General features: G+C 36.8%; 1 protein-coding gene across 1 annotated transcript in view; it reads right to left on the reverse strand.

The window, feature by feature from the left end:
• The window catches only part of LOC122966214 (interferon-induced very large GTPase 1-like), a 103,568-nt gene continuing 81,491 nt past the window's right edge, over positions 1-22,077 (reverse strand). Inside the window, exons 21-28 of the mRNA XM_044330247.1 lie at positions 11,668-11,714; positions 11,197-11,308; positions 10,072-10,197; positions 9,376-9,957; positions 8,808-8,848; positions 7,815-7,932; positions 6,595-6,632; positions 1-6,492 (exon numbers count right to left, since the gene is read on the reverse strand). Coding sequence (XP_044186182.1) covers positions 1,633-6,492; positions 6,595-6,632; positions 7,815-7,932; positions 8,808-8,848; positions 9,376-9,957; positions 10,072-10,197; positions 11,197-11,308; positions 11,668-11,714 — 5,924 coding nt within the window. The 3' untranslated portion in view covers positions 1-1,632. The remainder of the gene's footprint in view (positions 6,493-6,594; positions 6,633-7,814; positions 7,933-8,807; positions 8,849-9,375; positions 9,958-10,071; positions 10,198-11,196; positions 11,309-11,667; positions 11,715-22,077) is intronic.

The raw sequence follows: 22,077 nt of genomic DNA on the forward strand, positions 1-22,077 counted from the left end.
CACTGGTTCAGACAGTGGTGAATGTGAAAAGTAACCTGACTGAGACCAGGCTGACAGCGAAGGAAGTAATTCTGTTTGATGCTTTAAAAAGAACCAAATTAACTTTATAGTCTTCTTCATTTTTATGCAGAGAAGAAAGGTGTGTTTGCGTTTGTTCTAAACATGTGTAACTGAGACCGAACTCTTTATATTATTATGTTTTCAATATAATGATGGTCTAATGTCAAATTACAGTACCTATATTTTAGAATTTAGCACTGCTTACTGCATAAAACAATATTCCTAAAGTCAAAGGTGATGCTCCATATTATCTCAGGTTCAGCAGGTTTTTAGAATCAATAGCATCTAATGAGACTATTCAAAATGTGAAAATGTACACTAGTAAACATACAAGCACTTACATGTGTTTACTGAGTCTTTGTCATTTCAAAAACACTAATCAATAAGAAACTTGGTATTTCAGTAGATATTTATTTATTATCATGACTCATTATACTCATTTAAAAAGATTTCCTCACAAACACAACATTATTGACATTAATGTCCTGGATGTCATCATATTTAAGACAGAGCAGGAGTCTAATTATTCAAAACAACAAAACTCATTTATATGAGGATACAATAACAGTTTGGTTAAAATGAGATAAACATGACATAGAACAAATTAAATTGAACACTTCAAATATTTTGGAAACATAAAACATTCTTCATCAATTATGTTTGATATATTCTTTAACATAAACAATACACTTAAAAGAAAGTTAAAATATAAGAAATTCAAAAGATAATATTTGTTTGACATTATTTTCAGATGTAATATCTAGATATGTATGTGTATAAGAAAAAATGTGGCTTGTATAAAAAGTCCTGTCTGACAACTTTTTCCATATTAATTGAAATTCAGACTTTTCTAGTGAGTTCAACATAATAAAAAAGGTAAAATATGTCCATAATCACCATTCAGTAAGTTTCAGCTCAAACATCTTGCACATTTCCGTGCTCCTTGAAACAATTATAACAAACAAATTTCATGAATTTTTAAAAAAAAAAAAGATTAAATCAAAAAACAAGATATTTAGACATTTAGACTTTATGCCCATATCAGCATACAACCAATACATGATAGAAATATAAAACAAAAAAGAGTTGAAATACATAAATGAAAATAGTTGTGATCGTGTCAATCATGACTCCTTGATGAAACAGCAAAAATAAAAAAAGTAAAATGTACATAATTTCTGACAATATTTGTGCATCCTGTAAAACAATAATGCAATAGGAGGCTTTATCTTGTCTCATTTCCCCTTTAACTCATTATTGCTAACAAACACATCTTCTCTGCAAGGAAAATGCTTTCATTTCCAGATATTCTCACTACAGATTTGCTTTGTAGATGTTATTGTTCTCTTGCGCTTGTTTTGTTTATGTGTTCACTTCAATCAAGCAATCAAGTGTTCCTTCACGTCCTTTAAGTCAAATCACTGACTTTCCATATTTCTTTATCACAGTCAGAGTCACCTGTCAATTATAAAATCAGCATAAATCTGAAAACGCTGTTTTAAAGTAGTTTGGTTCATGTAAAAGAAAACAGTATTGTAATTTTCATCAGAGTTGTAGTTGTGTTGTGTTTGCTCACTCACACATTTCATCCAGACTTTTAATAGCTTCTTCTTTAGAGTGCGTTTTCCACTCGCTGGGAATTTCACCTCTGCCCTTGAATTTTGACTTATAGTGGTCTTCCAGCTGCTCTTGAAATCGACATACAAACCACTTCCAGTATTTCAGCTTAGATTCATCATAGTCGATTCTCCAGTTAGCATATTTTGGGCCACCAGTTCGGTACTTTTTATAGGGAATGGACTCATCTGAATCAGCATGAAGGCAAAAATGTAAATCACTTGCCACTTTTGTTGTGCAGAATTCGATGCTCAATTCATCTGTGTTTCTGTAGTACCTACCGGTGACTGCAGTTGATCGATGGAAAGGCACGCTGTGATCATCAGGACTGTGATCTTCCACGGTGTTGGTACAAACAGCTGAACAGAATGGACACTTTACCCAGCAGCACTTACACAGCTGATCAATAAGGATTTGATCTGGCTTCAGCCTGAATTCCTGCATCTTATCCAATGAGAGGCGCCTCAAGTCCTGAATGATGGGTCTAAGTCCTTTCTGTATCTCTTCTTTAAGAAAGTCAAAGTTCTCTATGTCACTGAAATTTTGACAACAAATGGTGTTGAATGTTAGCTTATCATTTTCTTTTAGCAAACTGGAAAATTCCTTCAGCCACATGTCTGTGTCTCCTCTCTCAGTTTTGACCCTCTCTGTTGCAGTAAATAAAGCTTGAATCACAAGTTTCTCGATGTCGTCAACATTTTTCTTGAGTATATTCAGTGTTTTAGCTTTGTGTTCTGTAAAGATGTATTTCTTTACTTCCTCTCTTATGAAAATTTCTGCTTGCTTCCTTGGGTGTCGGATGTAGTTCATGTAACTATCAAAGTCTTCTTTCTCTGCCAGTGACTTCAACACATGTTTCTCCAAGTTCAACCTGTTCCCACTGAATGCAGGGGAGTTGCACCTCATCTCTCCAGCGAGATCAAGGGCGGTCTTGTTACAGACAGCTTCAACCGTGGAAACCTTCAGTTTGTCACAGATCAGTTCTCCAAGCACAACAGCAGATGAGTTTCCTTTGCAGAAACTTCTGAAAATGCTGTAATATTGTATTTTCTTGCTTTCTACAAAAGTTACAGCATCATTTTTCGTTTTGAATTTGTTGTGGGACTCTAAAAGCTTACTCCCTACCATCTCAAGCACATACAGTAGGAGATCAACTGTAAACTCCTTCTTCAGGGTGTATTTCCTTGTATTTTCAAATTCTGTCACTTTGTCTTTGACATTTTTGGCCACCTCCTGCAAGTATGTTTGACTGTACCCTCTTGAAGCCACAGGTTTTCCTTGAATTATGCCAATGCTCTGTTGTGCAACATTATTAATGAGGGATGTGATCAGTTGGTTCTCTTCAAATGAAAACTTTTCACTTGATTTACATGGTTCTTCTTGTTGTGTTGATCCAGATCTCCAAAATTTCTGAAGAAACCAAGTTCTCCATCCTTCTTGCTCTTTTGTCTTCTTGTTTGCCTTCTTACCATCTTGGGATTGTTGGCTTTTGTCGCAGAGCTCTTCATGATTGTTCAGGGTTACATACTTAAAATAATCCCCCATCGTTGATATTTTTTTGTAGCTTTCAGAACTCTTTGAATCATCTATTAGAGACCATTCAATACTGAGCTCATCAAGGATGAACTTTTTTTCATCTTCCAGGGTGATATCCTTTATAGGCTTAATGTCTCCAGTTAACTCAGCAACCAAGCCACTCCAAACACCGTCGAACTGCCTTTTAAGTTCCTCTTCATCTTTGGCCTTGTCTTTTAACTGTTGAGCAAGTTCTTCGCTCTTTTGTAGCAGCATCTTTTCAAACTCTGCCTTCTTGTCATCTAGTTTTTTACAAGCATTCTTCTGCTGGATGACTTCATCCAGTTTTCTTTTAACTCCTCCCACCCGTTCATCATGAAACTCTTTGATTTTGATTTCAAATCGGCTTCGCCACTGAGCCAAGATTTCTTTGTCTCTGTCATCATCAAAATACTTCTTCATATCTTTTTTGACTTCTTCATATGTTTTGCTTTGTTTTTTTAAGAGATAACTGTGATCAACTTTCTCAAGTTTTTCATTTTCAATTCTGTTATAAAGTTGGTTCTCAATGGTCAACATGTTGCTCCTCAGGGCCCAGGTCCAGTTCCCATACTGGACCTCAAGTTTTCTGTACACTGCAATTTCAAGTGTGTTTTTGAAACTGAAAACAAAGTTTTCTTTCAGAAGTGCTGCCCATAGGTCCTTTATGTTGCTTTTGAACTTTGAGAGAGTCGTCCCAGCAGACTGTGAGGCTTTAGAGAGGATGAAGTTCTTTAAATCCTGGATGCTCTCACTATAACCTGGATTTGGAGGTGCCATGGGTGGACTTCCCTCCCACAGTTGGGCAAAGTATTTCACATCTTTTTGCACATCAAATACAATTATGTCATTGAAGCATTCAGCATCATAAACCTCCTCTTTGGCAGCTAGTTTAGCCATCTCGTCCAGTTTTTCTTGCAGTCGTCTCTTTCCATCCATGTTTTTCTCTGCAGCTCCAATATCTGTTACATTCTGGTGAACAAACAGACAACTTGGAGAAAGTTTAACTTTCTTCATCCTCATGATAGCCTGAACAACAATCTGCAGGACATCTTGCATGTCAGCTGGATTCTCTCCAAAGATGTTGATCAATGTCATGTTTCCCAGACCAACAACAAATGTTGCCAGTTCATTGTCATGGTGAAGACTGGCGTTACCTGCCAACTCAAGAGCACGCAGTCCTTCAGTGTCTACCACTAGAACATAGTCAAACTTAAAGTCTTTCATCTTCATCTTCTCTGACACTTTGACCAGCTGCATGAAGGCACCTTTGGTGCACCTGCCAGCACTTACTGCAAACTGTAATCCAAACATGGCATTCAGCATGGTTGATTTTCCACTGCTTTGTAAACCCAGAACTGACAAAACAAAAATTCTCTTGTCGCCCAGTTTGTTGATGACTTCATCTAAAAGACTAGAGATCCATGTTAAAGGCACATAACCTGCATCACCATCCATCAGCTCCATTGGGTGCCCTGCTATCATCAGCTCTGCAGCCAGCTCAGGGTATTTAGACCAGTCAATCTCTTTCTGCTTTGTTTGTTTCTTCAGAGATTTATGGGCTTCATAGATCTGTCCAATTTCTCTAAAGATGTGCTCTAAGCCAAAAGTAGCTGACTGTAGTTTTGCTGATATTTTCTCAAGTTCAGTTTGCTTTCTTATTAACTGATCAGATTTGCCACGCTTCTTCAAATCCAAGACTTCAGACCACTTTTCATCATATTCTTGAAGAATTGAAGATAGATCATCTGTGGAGAGTGAATCCAGTAAGATCTGAAGCCATTTAAGGAAATACTCTTTATCCTCTAATGGCAGAGATGAGAGGCTTTCAATGAACAACTTTATCAGTTCACTAGAGGAAGCATCACGTTGTTTTTGACGTATGATCTCTAGTTCCTGTTGTTTTTCACATTTCTCCTTCTCAATGTGCCCTTTGAGGCGATACTGTTCCTTGTTTGTTTTGCACCAGTCATGCCACAGTTGGCCTCGACAAGGCAGATATTTATCTTTGATTTTTGAAACATCCATCTTTTGAAGTAAATTCACTATTGTCATAGCAGCAGATTTTCCTTTTTGGTAGACTGAGTCATCTTCATCCACTCTGATTCCAGAGACCTTAGCCATGGTTTCCAGCTGGAAGGATGTATGTGGTCCAGACAAGATTTTTCCAATGATTTCTTTCAGTTCTTCACCAACATCTGACTGGCTTCTGTCTTTCAGACCCATTTTGTATTTTCCCTCTTTTGTCTCAACTGCACCACAATCATCATCAACAATGAGACAAATGAGAGGTTTTGTAGCCTTAAGAAGGGCTGAGACAACTGTCCAACTTTTGTGACTTTTATTCAGAGTTTGCACCAGAACAACATTGACTGATGACTTTTCCATAAGTGTTTTACACTGTTCTTCAATCAACAGAGCATCACCATGAAGATTACAGAAGGCAATGCAGTCAGTGAAGGCATCATCATGTTTCCCAGCAGGGCAGTACCATGCAATCTCTGCCACACCGTCCATCAAATGACGAGATTTGGTGCTACCTTTGCAGTTTCTGTGGAAGAAGGTGCTGTGACGGTCGTTGATCAAAGTGTTGATCAGCTCAGATTTAGACCGTGATAGTGAACCAAGACGGAAAAATGACACCATGGGCGTCTTAGCTTTGCAGATGGGCATACTCTTCATGGTGATGATGTTTGAATCATCTTTGGTTTGAGTTATCTTCCAGCTTTTTCTTATTTGTCTGAATGTCCACAGAGGACACTTAATATCCATTTTGACTGGGTCAGGAACAAGCAAAGGTACGGCGTACTGACACTGCGATAGCTTTGTAATCATGTTCTGCTTAAGAAAGCTGTCTGAGCAGTGAAATACTGCCATTTGAACATCCATTGGATGCACATGAGACTGTTTTGGTTTAAGAGAGTCTACACTGGTGCTAAAATTAGCAAAGTCGTCATCTTCTTCTTCTTCTTCTTCTTCTTCTTCTTCTGTTACTGTGTTCAGTGGCTTTGTGCAGCTCATCTCAGGACTGTCTTGTTTTACAGGAATATATCTGGCTCTGTAGTCTAACATCATCAACCTCTGAAGAAAAGTGTGAGCTAGATCTTTCTCAGATGTGTCGTGTTGCTGTTTTACAGGTTGACTTATTCTAAGAAAATCTGCTGGTGTCAGTTTCTGTTGAAGGTGAAGTCTCCTGAGCAGTGTTTTAAATTCTCTTTGATATTGCTCCGTTCTCTTCTCTTCAAAAATCTTCTCTGACTTCTGTAAATAATAAGTAAATAATCATGTATTGTATATAAAAACTTCAAAGACCCTCAAAGACTGGGTTATAAAGGAAATAGTCTTTAATTTTAAATTCCTTACCTTATCCTTGTTTCCATCCGCATCTGTATGTAAGGTACCTGCAGTACAACAATAAACTGCATTACCAGAGGGACAGAGCAATGTACTACTGAACCCTGAACTAAGGGTTCAGATGAGACTGAAATAGCCATGGAAGTTTCAATTAAAGAGTGAGTGTACTGTGTAATCCTGCTTGGTCCCTCCCTTTACCAGAGTGGGTGGGATTGTTCAAACACTGGCAGGGATATGAGAGAGTAGTTGTAGTAACAAACTTGTGCTGTAGCTACAAGTCAACCTATGACAGAACGCTGACTTTACTGCTTTATGTGAGGATTTGATTGGCTGTATGAAAACAAGTTGTCTATCTAAGTAGTATGGAAGTTAATTCCATTGAATTAATGTAAAAGGGGTGCCATCATGAAACCAAAAATAAAAGTTTTACCCCTTCAGTCTCTGATTTTTCTCTCAAAGGAAAACACAGGACAAGTGATCTACAGAGTAGATGTGTATGTTGGAGTGGACAAAACAACTTTAACTTGGACTGTAGCAGGGTCAGTTCTGATCAGAAACACCTTATAATCTTCTTTTACACTGATTATATATTTTTTTCTCTGATGACATTAGTACAGTCCTCTTTGTACCAAGCCCCCACCAACAGCGTTGCGCTATATGGTGATTTTGGCTTAGAGGATGCACTCAATATTGCAGCATGACATGATGCCCACTGGACCAAAAATACTTTTTCACATATAAAACCATACAAAAGTAATGATTATAAACAATAAAAAAAATCCTGAAATTACTTTTTGTATTATCAGAATGTGATACAATAAAATTCATGTCTGTGAGGAGCCAACAGGAAGTCAGCTGGCTCAGCCAGAAGAAATCTCTAAAGCTGTGTTCAGACAGACATTAGTACTGAATTATGCAGCCCCCCTCAGGAAATTCACTCCACTGATGCAGCAGGGGCTTTTCAAAATTAGTGGCCTCTGCTCACTTCATTAAGTGGCACATTGAGCCCAATTTTAACAGATGAATACTTTAATGTATGTAACTTGATTAAGTGTTGACAAAATGACTAGAATTGTTTTATTCTATCAGAGTTGAGACATAATTAAAGGTTTATTATTTAAAAACCATTTTGGGGTGTAGTTACTCTTTAAAATATGAATATGAATTAAACCCATGTTACTGTACATCCATGTCAAAATTAAAAAATCAAAAATTGATTACATGTTTACCTTTCTCACTTGGTGCAGATGTTTTCACAGACTTGTCCTGAGGCTCTCCATCTGATGTTGTGCTTCCATCATTCTTCTCTGAGTGTTCAGCATCACCAGGTTCAGTCACTGGATGACACTAAGAAAACAGATGATTTTATTTACCCTTTAGTTCACCAGGTCATTACAACAGAGAAGGTTCTGATGTAACAGATTTAGACTAAACATGTTTCTAGACAATATAGGAGAACAGAGCAATCACTTGTATCCAACAATAACATTGAACTGTCACGTCTGTCCATGTACCATGCAAAGTTCTAAAACCTAGATTAACTATTAGAAATGCTATAATCATCACCCGAAGGTAGATACAGTAAAGTAGATGGTCTTAAATGTCTGCCATACATCAGTGATTTGCTGCAAAAATATAGCAACAATTTTAAATTATGATATTTAAAAGGTGTGGAGCAAATTTCAGATTCTACGCAGAGACTAACCAGTTGTGCGACATTCCAAAAAGAGTAATATTTATAGTTTAAGTAATTTACAAATTCAATTTCTTCATTTTTGGACAGAACCCCAGTATTGTCCAAAATTGAGGAATTAACACCCGCTCATAAGGTTAAGGTCTGATATCTTTGTTATTTAAAGCAGTTCCTCTTCAAGCCAAACTTCTCTGGAAAAACGTGGACATAACTTCTATAGGAAGGAACTTGAAGCCTGTCTTGCTTTGGAGTGATTTATTTATGTTGTGAAACGGACAGACACAAATTTAACTTGTTTGTGACTTTTTGGAAAGTCACACTTTTGAAGGATTTTATTTTTAGCTTTTTTTTCCTTTTTGCTTTGGGAGAAGGAATGTGTACCGAGTGTTTAAATGTACATATTGTATACATTAAAACTCAAGTAAAAATATCTTTTTTATAAATGTTATTATTGTTAATTAACAAAATGAACTGTGTTGAAGTCACTCTCTATAGCATCTAATTTGTAAATTAAGGTGTAAGAGCTTACCTTTAGCTTGATTGCAGATGCATTCTTCTCTGACTCATCTACTGGATGGAATGTGGAAAAAGCAGATTGGACAGTGGATTTTAATCTTACATTTATTGTTGAGTTTTTAATGCTGCATGATTACTATACTTTGACAATATCCAACCTTTATCCATCTATTTTCTAATCCACTTAACCTGCACAGAGTATAGGGTATCTATACCCATTTATCCCATAATAAACTGGCAGATTTATGTGTTGGCCATGTGAACAGTAATATAGGGCTTACATCTATGAAACATACAATTTGAAGCAGCTTTATCAAGACTTGTTGATAAGTTTACAGTAACAGATACAGAACATTCTGGAGACAATCTTAAAATGTATGTTTCAGAACAAATAAAATTATATTGTTATTAAAATAAAATATTTTTTCACGTCAACAAAATTAACCCTTTTGTAGTTTTGGTCTTTAGTCTGTTTGTAACATCACAATTTCAGCAACAATTTTGTTGTGACTTCAGTGTTTTCAAACTTACAAAAATGAAACTTAAGTTGTATTCAAGCACAATTTTCCTTTAAATCTCACCTGTTTGATTTTGCTGAGACACAGAGGAATTGATCCTCTCTTCTTCCTGGGATTTGGGGTCCAGGTGGTCTTTGTCATCATACATCAGTCCACTGTAGCAGTGTGGATCATTTTCAGACACCAAGTCATCTATGTTCTTCAATAATGCTATTATCTCATTTACATCCATCATACTGTTGTTACATGTAAGGTATCTTTTTTCAGCACTATTGGCTTCCAACTCTGTCAATACACTTTCACATTTTTCATCTGACTTATGAGTGACAACTGTCAGTAAATAAGGAAGTGATCCTTTTCCAAAAGTTTTTTCTAGCCACTGCACTCCTGAACTATACTGGCTGATATGCAGACCATTTTGTAACAGTAAGAGAAAGGCATGGATTCCCCTCTTTAATGGGAATTTGTCAATGTTTTGAAGACCAAGCATGTTAATGACATATATGCGCCGACCAAACAAATCATACAGTTTGTGTGAAAATTGTGCCTCATTTGTTTGCACATCACGGTCAAGTAGGAGGTTGTTTGATCCAATCTCAATGGAATTTGTGTCACCAACCAACACAAGTGTGAGATCAGTTGTCACTGAAACACAATAAAGAATAATATCATAATGTTGCAATCACTGAAGCAACACACTTTTTGACATTTTTCTGAAATACAATACAAAATAGGGAAATGGATTAAAGTATTTCTTACATTCTTTGATTTCTCTTGCAACACTCTGACTTGTGCACTCCAGCCTGTCGCTCTCCCCTGCAGTCTGCTCACTAATGTCACTGCTGTTTTCATCATGGACCTCTTTAACTTCATCAGCCTCTCCTGCTGAATGGTCAAAGTAGCCAAATGTGAGGATATTTTTTATTGAGTTTTCATAATTCTCCACGGTGTTTGAAACGTGACTTAAATATAATCTGAAAAACTTGTTTTATTATTATTATTCCTGATGTTCTTAAAGTTCAAAAGTCAATTTCAGAAACTTAATTCCCAGTATATGTATATATATATATATATGTTTAGATGTCACATATTCAAGAAATTATGTTCAAATTCCTAAAATTCATCTAGCTCAATTTAGATGTAAAACTTCATGTTGAGTCACTGAGACTGAGATTGCTCAAAATGCCTTGGTTAAAGATGGATCTATTCAGAAGAACTGGATACTGCGTTCCAAGATATCACCCCAATCATTTCTATGAAGGTTGCTCACTGGGCACATACACAGAAAAAGGGTCCGACCCAATACCCACACACTGCGAGAAGCCACCTCAGGGAGCAAACAAGTATTCGTACAGAACCTTCAACAACTTGCTTAAACTCTGGTGCTTTCATGATTTGTCACTTTAATATGCAATTCAGAACTAAGCTGTTGTACCGTTGATTTGACTCACTGCTTATCAGGTAACAGTCATCTCATCAGTTTATCAGGTCTCTCATACCAACTACACAATAGATAACTCTGCATCATGCATTCAAATCATTCACTGGCCATAGCTTTGTGTACTAGTTTCCCTTTCACTCTTGTGTCTTGTCTGCAAAATGTTGTAGTGTTTAGGACTTGTGGCTGTAGTATTAGTAATAAATGTGTATGTAACTAAAGTGAACTTATCGATGTTTTCTTGTGCTTGCATCTCAGTCACTTAACCTTAAAAAGACAATACTGAAAACTCCAAAGAGAGGAATTCAGAACACAGAAATTCAGACAGATGAATTTGTAATTAAAATATTTCAGTGCTGTAAATTCAGAGGTATTTAATGTTCAACATTAGATATTCACTTGTTTATAAAATTAAAGTCTGTATGGCTATTTTCTGCCATATTCACCTTTCTTATGTGATGCAGTTGGTACTTCAACTGTGATTTCAGACTCTCCTGACGTTGTTTCATTGTTCCTCTCTGAGTGTTCAGCTTCACTGGGTTCATCCACTGGATCACACTACAGAACAGATGATTTGTTTTACAATAAATTCCTCAGGTTAGACCCACTGACAACATGAATCCAAGAAAACAGCATTTAGATAAATAGAGATAATATAACAAGTTGAGGATCAACAACGTGCAATGTTGTCACATTTAAGAGAGTGATAAAACAAAAATAAAGTCTGTTAAGGGAGTCATTGAATCAAAACCTTTTCAGTTTAAGATGAAGATAAAATAAAGTATCTCATATCTTTCTGAAAACGTAGATGTACAAATGTACTACCAAAAAAACTTCCTGTGAATAAAGGTTTTGGATAGAAAGAACTTGGAACTGTCCTAAATGCAGCTGTATGATGATGACAATAATGCCTTTACCTTGACTTCAGTCTCACTCTTCTCTAACTCCTCCACTGCAGTGCAGGCTAATGTAGGAAAAACAGAAAACTCATGATGAGTTTCAAAATCATAATGTTTGGTTAGTTAGCTACCTGAGGTTTATTAAACTTTATTTTCAAAACTTTAAATTACCTTTGTCGTTTGCCACAGGTGGATTTTCAAATTCGACTTCAGGCTCCCCTCCGGCTGCTGTGTTGTCATGGTCCTCTGTCTCCATCTTATCTGTTCCTCATTCTTTACAGAGTAACAGGACAAAGTCACAAACACAAATACTGAAATAAAATATTTCTGTAGGTGTGAATTGCCTTTCAAGCTGACTGGACAGAGTATTAGATAAAGACAAGGACTATACCTAACATATAACTCATCTTGGTGAACATGCTGAATATTTCACTGAAGGTGAAAAAAGTCCAAATTTTGCGATGTGGAAAAGAAACATCGTTTTCCATTTTTCCTGTCTCCTTTTTCAATGAGTGGACCAAGAGCTGAGTTATTATTTTAGGCATATCAGTAAGACATGAACATTAATTACAAGGTATATTAGCCACAGCTTGTCCAACATGATTTTTTGTAATAAAATTTCTGTCAGCCAGGGATGTTTCTAGGATTTGATGACATTCAGAACTTAGCCTGGACCTCTGTAGGTGGGTCCATTCTTCCCCAGATTTTTTTTTTTTGATAAACAAGCTCTATTTTGATTCTTTTTTATGCACTCTGGGACCTTGTTTACATTCAAAGTACATGTCTTAATCACTGAAAAATTGAAATTTGTACCTCAAAATCTATTGTTTACCTTTCAGATTAATTATGCTAGTACTAATTAGTATTGGTAGTACTGGTATAGAAGCAGAATACTTCACAACTGCTATCATTAAACATATATTGACATGCTACAGTAAATGAATAATAAAAAAAAAATTTGCACACACACGCACGCACAATTTTCAGATCCAGTTCATGCAGTGTAGTGCTGCACTGTTCACTTTCTCTCCAGTGTTTCCTGTAGTTTTTTTTTCAGGGGGTGGGAGGCCCCCTAACTAGCGTACTAGTTTTGTCGAGGGGCGGCCGTATCACGGATAGGGATACATGGTGTCGACAGTGTAATCATAGATGCATACAGTAAGGCGGTTGTCTGTATCACCATATTTCTCTACACTGAGCTGAAATGAAACGAGTGCATATAAATTTTAATTAGGGCCTGAGCCCAAAGGGCTTAATTTGATAAAATGTAAAAATGAACCCCCAAAGTGCCAATTCAATTATTCGTGTCATCAAGACCTATAAATCATACACTGACACCCCTGAGTTATTAAAAACTTTGTAATAACTCGAATGGTTTAGATTTAGTGAGCCCTGAAAGTTATTGTGCGACATCACACCTTACAATGTAAACCAATGGGGAGGCAATCTCTGGGCATGGACTTTGTGCCAAACTGGGGCGTCTGACGTCTAAACTATAAGTCCGACCACTTTCAAACCTGTATCAATGGATTCGCCATGAAAATTCCTACAAAAAATGTGATTTTTATGTAGGATTTGGCCAAAGTCAAGGGATTTATTAGGGCCTGAGCCCAAAGGGTGAAGACCCTATTGTTTTTTGTGTGTTTCTTTCTTTCTCGTTATGCCACTTTAACTCTAAATTTGACCCCCTAAACAAGCTCAAAAACTCACCAAATTTGGCACGCACATCAGGTCTGGTGAAAAATTTGATAAAATGTAAAAATTAACCCCCGAAGTGCCAAAATGTGCTTGAGAGCGCCACATATGTATCTAAAATGGCCGCCACAGCCCGTAGGAATGTTGTAGAGAGATCAAACCAAAACTCAATTATTCATCTCATCAAGCCCTACAAATCATATGCTGACACCCCTGACCTAAATCTAACAGGAAGTCCGCAATCTCAATTTCAAAATACGATTTTGTGTCAATTTTGGACCTTGAATAAACAATATCTCCTCCTAGGGCGTTAATGCTATCGGCTTCAAACTTTAATACATGACTTATCACACTGTGTTGAACAAAAGTTATTAAAAACTTTGTAATAACTCGAACGGTTTAGATTTAGTAAGCCCTGAAAGTTGGAGTGCCACATCACACCTTACAATGTAAACCAATGGGGAGGCAATCTCTGGGCATGGACTTTGTGCCAAACTGGGGCATCTGGCGTCTAAACTATAAGTCCGACCACTTTCAAACCTGTATCAATGGATTTGCAACGAAAATACCTACAAAAAAATGTGATTTTTATGTAGGATTTGGCCAAAGTCATGGGATGTATGAGGATATTTCACAAGACGATCACTCTGAAAACCTTCCTTCCAGCTGAGAGGGAGAGAGAGAGAATGGGAGGGGGGGGATGGGTAAAGTCAACATCTACTGCCTGTGACAGAAGCCCTTGGACTGCACCACACTCCACTTACTTAATGCTTCTACATATCTGACAGCAGTGTTCAATCCTTACTTTTTCTCAAGGAGTACATGTGCTCCTAAATGAAAGAAATTAGGAGCATACATATAACTTTAGGAGCACACTGAAAAATGTTCAAGTAACAGTTTCTTAAAGAAAACAATCCATTACATACATATTTACAATTTATCACATGCTTTCCTGTAATCTTTGCAGGACTAGTTCTTGTCAAACAAGCTCTTATTTCCTCTGTGGTTTAGTTGGACAGGAAGTCACACCTGACAACACCCTCTGCAAAGCTCTGAGAGACTCAGACACAAAGAAGAAAAACTAGAGAAACAGAAGAAGCAAAGCAATAATCTTTATAAACATTATTACTGTATTTGTTTGAAGATTTCCTCTTTATCATTTCCCACCAAGAGAAGACTTATTGTATCTTTGATTTGTATGATCTTAATAAGTACAAATCTCTCTTGTCATTTTTCAGACTGCCAGGGTGTTGCATCCATTGATCTTACTTCTCTTATTACAGTCATGGGGAGGTAATTTCAATGAAACATGCTTGAGTAACACATGGATGTGTGTGAATGTGCTGGAAATCAAAGAACATAATTCAGCTTCTGACAAACAAACAAACAAATCCTTTTCATGTAAACACAATGAATAAGATGAAATTTTAAAAAATGACATGAATGTAATACTGACATCAAAACTAACATTAAATTATAAAAATGATCATTAATTTAACAAGAAAGGCTGGTTAGAGTCTACAGTTAAGCAGCTCTGTGAGGCTGCACTTCAAAACACCAAGTGAGGTTTCCAGTGTGAATTCAGTTGAAAAATGAAGATACACAGAGTTGCCAGTTTATTTTAACTATGACCAGATTAGCCTGCATTAGTCTGTACAGATCAATTTTATGTTTGCCTGTTATTGACTAATTGAATATTATGTTGTTCAGAAGCTTTAACTTGTGTAATTTTAAAATACCATCTGAATAAGTGGTACATGTATATACAACTTTTTTTCAGAGCTCCAGAACAGCTCAACAGAGATTTAACATTTAAAAATTAAAGGAAAAAATGTTTTGTAGTGATGAGGTGAAAGGGTCTCTTCAGATAAATGTAATGTCTGAAAAGATGAAAATCTCAAACTCAGTCAATCTTACAATCAGATACCATGAGAGAGACAAGAGTTCATTCCTACGCTCACTTTTCAAATGTCATTTAGTTTCTCTTTCCGTTCGTCTGCAGCTGCTGAGATAAAATGTCACACTGGTTGTGGTTAGAAAAACGCAAGGAAGTCAAAGAGTGAGAAACAGCATGTTGAAAGCAACTGACTTCACCTTATAACTGTCTTCAGTGTATCATATACAGTATAATGGCTGAGGGCTTTTTTATTCCTGATTGAATGATGACATATTTGTTAGTTTTCTTTTAACTATTTTGAATTCACAGAAGTTCAGGATGATTCACCTGACTGATGGACAGTTGTTCAGAGCTTTGCTTTTCCATCACACCATTATTTATTAAGGCCTGAGCACAGAGTTATGAGGGGCTGTTAGGGACATTATTAGGGACTGAGCCCAAAAGGCAGAGGACCCCATTGTTAGAGCCTGAGCCCCAAAGGGGCAAAGACTCTCTTGTATCTGTTCTGTTTCTTTCTTTCTTTCTTTCTTTCTTTCTCTTGACCCCCTAAACATGCTCAAAAACTCACCAAATTTGGCATGCATATCAGATCTCTTGAAAAATATGATAAAATGTAAAAATTATCCCCCAATGTGCTAAAATGTGCTCTATAGTGCCACCTATGTATCTAAAATGGCGGCCACAGCCCGTAGGAATCTCGTAGAGAGATCAAACCAAAACTCAATTATTCGTCTCATCAAGACCTACAAATCCTATGCTGACACCCCTGACCTAAATCAAACAGGAAGTCCGCAGTGTGCGGACTTCTCTCATATTTAAACTCTGTGTGTGTGTGTGTATGTAAATCACAATTTGTGTTTTTAGGGGTGTTCAGTTATGGCAAAAATCATAATCACAATTATTTTTGTTCAATATTTAGATCTTGATTATTTAACATGATCACTGTCATTTTTGCCAGTTGCAGATGTTGATATATGCACATATTTTTTCCACTTGGCTGAGAAGACTATTATACATGCAATCATATATTGTACTAATGATCAAGAAAGACTATAGCCAATATGAGGGAAGAACTTTAATGCTGAGCTACTGAACTCCAGTATTCCTGAGTTCTTCCTTCATATATTGTCTTTCTTGATCATAGTATAATCTATGCTTGCATGCATAATAGCCTCCTCAGCCAGCTGGTAAAAATATGTGCATATATCGGCAGCGGCAATCGGCCACAATGAGTTGGAAATATCAGCATATCAGATATCGGCAAAAATCTAATGTCGTGCAGTTAAAAGTCTTTACATTCCTAAAAATAGACTTGATGAAAATTAGGAAATTAATTTGTTTTACACACAAACTCATCAAGGGTTTTCAATTTACTAATTGAAATTCAAGTGAATGGGCACAAAGCTTGCATAGTTTTTATGACACAGGTGTGAGCAAGGCAGCCATGTCTCACCCTGCAGAAAATTCTCATCCTCACATTATTGAGATCTGATGTTTCACCATGACAGAGGAAGTTGCTATAACTTTATTGTAAATGCTCCAGTCTGCACCAAACTTTACATGGTTGATAAGACTCCCGGCCTGAACACGTCTACATGACAATATTCCATCAGTGATGTAAAGCAGCCCCAACAGCGGGCAAAATAGTAGACAAAGGAAGTGATGTTTATCTCCTTCTTGCACTGTCTGAAAACAGCCCGGCTTTTCTAACTATTTACTCCATTGTGTTTTGTCTGATATTATAATTTGATGCTGCACATTTTAATGTCATAATTCATCCTCTGAAATCTGACTCATCGATCTCTCATGAAAGCGGCTCCAATCTTCCTGCTAACTTCAGCACGGAGGGTTGGTTTGATTTCACCACCCGCGTAGCAGGAGCTGGCAGTGATTTGTTGGTTCGTGTTAACAGTCGTCTCCGTGTCTCATATGAGGTTACAGTGTTCAAACATTAAACAAAACAAGTGCTCCTAGAAGCTACAACAGAGACTGTAGTAGGAAACCAGTCTGAGCCACTAACATCTGTAAAGTGATGAAAGTCTGAGTAAGTTACGTTATTTACGAATTTCTGAATTTGAGAGGTGGCTAAACGGCGTCACACGCATTATGTTTTTTGTCAAGCTTCACATAGGCTTACATACAAAATTATACTCACGGCTCCACTCAAAACGTTCAGGGCTTAAGCCCCGGCAAATTTACCTGGCAACGCCGATGGTCCCTACCAAAAATAAAACCAAATTTAGGCCCCTATTACATAAGTTAAACTATTTAGCCCAAACTTAAAAAAAGGAACAATATAGTTTGATAGTATCCTCTTTTTGGTATGGTCTGCACCCTCCACGGTAATATTGAAATGAAATCACAAGTTAAAGTAGCTCAGCTCTAACTGTAACATAGTTCTAACTCAAGATTTCCCCGAAACACACACAGACAGTGCACACATTACTTAGTTATTTTCTTGTAACCATTATTGTGAAAATCTATAAATAAATATAATCTTAAAACATCATCACACAAGTAAGTTTAAGGAAAGTTATTATGGTCTGCACCCTCCATGGAAATTTGGAAATGAAATCACAGCTTTAGAAAGTTCTGCAGAACACACTACTCCATCTTCCCTCAAACTTCCAACTGGTTGTTACCCCCTTACTTTATAACCTCAAAAGTCTTTACACAAAACAACTATAACAATGTTAAATAAACTCACCATTGTTTCATGTTTTCATAGCTGTGCCTGTTCTGTGTAGATGACAGTTATCAAATGGAAACATATACGCATATATATATCTTTCATCTCTGGGTGTGCTCCTCACAAACCTCTCATATCCGCTTGGTGAGGTGAAGACTTCAGCATGTGCATTTCTTGTAAATCAGTAAAAACAAGGGAAAGTGAAAGTAGCACAGCTCTAACTGTAACATAGCTCTAACTCAGGATATCCCCGAAACATTGTGACAGTACCATTAATGCTAAATTAAACATTCAGTTAGTGGAGTTTGTGTTTCACATAACATGACAAGAAAGGTGATAAACACAGTTAATGGAGGTACAAGATCAGGTTTTATGGGTTTAAATATATTCTTAGATGGAATTGCTAAAACTGATTTCAAACGATCTCACCATTCTAAATGTTACCGTTGAGATCTGAGTTGCCAGGTTTATGTGTTTCTGTGAAAAGTGGCTAATTATGAGTGACAGAGCAGGACAAGGGTGATACGCGACTTAATCAAGCAACCCTCAACTTCAAGTTATATTCAGTGTCGACTAGCTGCAGCTTGGCAATAGGCCTTGTAGTAGAGTTGGTGATGAATGAATGGTAGTGAATCTGAAGCTCTGTAAATTCTATTGACACAGTCAGACATTCAAACCAAAACTGCTGAAATTCCATGCAACGTGACCTAAATTGACACGGGTAAAATGCAGTTCCTTGTTTAGAAACTAGTGAACTAATTAGACTAATTTTTCATATTGTAGGCTGATAAAGACTAAGACCTTCAGGGGCAGAACAGAAAGAGACAGCATCCGAGTTGCAAATGACTTCATTGTTTGCTATTTCAGTTCTCCTTGGCCAAGTACTTCAATAAACATTTTCAGCTTCAGGACATCAAAGGCTCGTGTCCATTTCTCTAAACCGAGGTGCTGACCATCGCTCAAAATATCCACAACAAGCTCTACCTCAGGATTTCCCGGAAACCTCGTAACAGTACTAATAACACTAAAAAAACATGAATCTGTTAGTGGAGTTTGGCTTTCACATAACAATATAAGAAAGACAATAAACACAGTTAATAAAGGTACAAGGTCAGGTTTTATGGATTTAAATATATTCTTATGCCTACCATACACTAAAAGACTTTTAAAAGACTAAAATTTGACACCCTCTCATCTAAAGACATCAGTCACTGACCTTTTAGTCACAGACTAAGATTTTGCAAAGACTGGGGATCTTGCAGAGTCACTATTTGCAAGACTACAACTAGATTCCTTTTGAGATTATTTCCCATCCTGCTCCTGGTGAAACTTGCAAGAAGAAAAATTGTTGAACAATGGAGAAACAGAAACAGAAGCTGCTCTTGTGTGTGCATCGGTTTGTTCTGAAAAACCAGCCAAAAGAAAATGTTAATTATGTCAATCATTCATAATTCAATCATGTGTGGAAAAGCAGTAAATACACTGTAGACATACAGCAGCTGACAGAAAGAGGAGATCAGAATATACAGAGAAATATTAGCTTTTTCAGGATGAATAAATGTTAATGTAACTTGTAAAAAGGGAAGCTAAAGGGCAACAAGAATGCTGAACTTTCAGGTTTCATCAGGACTCATTAATAACACCATCAATTACATCATGTTTAATCAGGAAAGTAGTTTAAAAACACGCAATCATTTACTGCATACTGCTGTTAGAAACTGGGTACAATCAGCCACCATCAGTAATCAATACAAACACACATTATTAGGCTGTAAACTATTAATCAAACCAATAACTAACAGCAGTCAACGTCACACAACCTTATCATACTTTAGCAGTTACCTGGTGTTTCTGTAGTGGTGACAAAACATTAATAAATATACATATTAGTAGTTTGAATTAAACTGATGCTCCTGTGATCTCTGCCAAACTCCCTTTAAGAAATATGACATTAGCATTTCCAAAAACACATAACTCTAGAAACACAAGAGAAAAGGCGTCATATGTCGACAGTCAATTCGGCATCAATATAATCGATAAAGATAAACTGTATTTCCGTACAAACTTTACAATTTGGATTTTGTTCGCTCAACTCGCCACCAGCCTCCGTTGGTTAGCTGCAGTACTTTAGGAAGAGAAGGCGGTGGGAATGAGAGGAGAACAGTTACAAAAATTAAAATTTCTCAGTAAAATTCGTGCTGGTTGGTGGATCAGATACATGCCAAATTAAACACAGACTCATAACACTGTTCATTCAAAATTTATCGTGTGTGTGGCGGTATTTCAGTTTTTTCAGTCGTTACGGTAACTATGCTGCTTCCCAGTTGCTGCTGGGGACAGCGCACCTTCACTATTTGCATGAGCCAAGACTAAAGACTATTATACATGTTTGAGTTTATCGGAATGTCAAAACGATCATGAAAACGAACATGGTAAAACTCATGATTTTATTGCCACATTAGAAATTTGTCTCTGACAGTGAAATCATTTGAAAAGTCGTCTGGTGTAAGGCCAGCATTAGATGGGATTGCTAAAACTGATCTAAAACAATCTCGCTGTTCTGGAATGAGAGAGAGTTGCTATAGAGATGAGCTCCTGAATGCATCTCAAACTTGGATCTAAGCAGTGGGACATTTTGCAAAATAACCTTCAAATAATCTTCAGAAAATGCTCTAAAGAAGAGGTAACAGCATAATTCAGCAAGAACAGAAGAGGAAATATCATCTTTGGATATATTTTTTAAAACAAAACAACTAGCTAGCTGTGAACTGCTACCTGCTACCTGCCACTGTTACCAACATTCCAAAGGAGAAACTGCACTTAGAAAGCTAACAGAAGAGTTATTTTGTGAAGATAAGAAGAAGAAATGAAGGGGTCCTTGTTGGTGGTATTCTCTCTCTCAGTCTCCATTTACAGCAGCCTCTCCTAGTTCCAACTATGTAGTGTCTTTGTTCATGTCTACGTCTTCATCTGTGTCATTGTGTGGAGTGCAAAGTCATGTTTGGATTGACTACAGAACAGTTTATTTAGGTAAGTTCAGTTGTCAATGAGACTTTGGTTCTTCCTTGAAAAGGACCTCAATTCGCTTTAGGAGGCATATTTTCTTATTTTCCTGCAGTAATAGAGTTGTTTAATCAAATGAAATGTCTAAGCAATGATCGCAAATTACTTAACAACATGCAACACCTGATATTTAAATATAATATCAGCTGATGTTAGTTTTGTCCAGTGAAGTTGTTTTCAATTGTGTGACATTTAAAATGTTTAAACCATGAATAAATGGTAAATAAACCATGAAACTACCGGTTTCATATTCACAACCGTCCATCACAGACTCCAGTCATCAATGCGTACACAGTTTGAAGTTGGGGGTTGCCATGTAATCAAGTTGAGTATCCCCCATATCCAGCTTATCAATCGTTATTATATTTAACTCACTTTTCACAGAAAACACACAAACCTGGCATCTCTGCAGAGATCTTAACCATTAACATTATGTTAAGTTAAAATGGCTAGTCAGTGGTTACAGAGCTGAGTAGTTTTTAGCAGATTTTTAAATTTGGTTTTGAACGTACTGATGGAACTGCAGCTCTTCGTATCATCAGGCAGGACATGCCACTGAGTTGTGGCTGTCACAGAGAAAGCTGATTGTCCAAATGCAGTGCAAAGAAATAGTACAATCCAGTATAGAGGATATTCTGGAGGATCTAATAGAATTTACTGAGTGAGTTTACACACAGTCTAAGGTTGTTTTTTTCCATCTGTGAGAATGGGTAAAAAAAAAAGTTTTGGCATGTGAAAATGTATTTATTTTTTGTCAGGATTTGAGGTGTTTGTTGTAATACTTATTTCAGCCACAACTGACCACTCTAAACACAAGGTACATATATTGTGTGTTTGCAAGTTATTAAACATTACTGTCATGTCTTTATTTTGGCTGTATTTTAATCAGCACTAATCTGCTGTTAGCGTTAGCTACACTGACATTGGCTGTTAGCCCACTAGCTAGTAGGCTAACATATTGTTCATGGCTAACCGCTACAACCTGGGTTAGTTAGTTAGTTAGTTAGTTAGTTAGTTAGTTTACTGTAACGTCAGTCATGGTAACGGTGTCACCCCTTATGAGTGGGATGTTTTACAAATAAAG

The sequence above is a fragment of the Thunnus albacares genome, chromosome 17 (assembly GCF_914725855.1).
Source record: "Thunnus albacares chromosome 17, fThuAlb1.1, whole genome shotgun sequence".
Lineage (NCBI taxonomy): Eukaryota > Metazoa > Chordata > Actinopteri > Scombriformes > Scombridae > Thunnus > Thunnus albacares.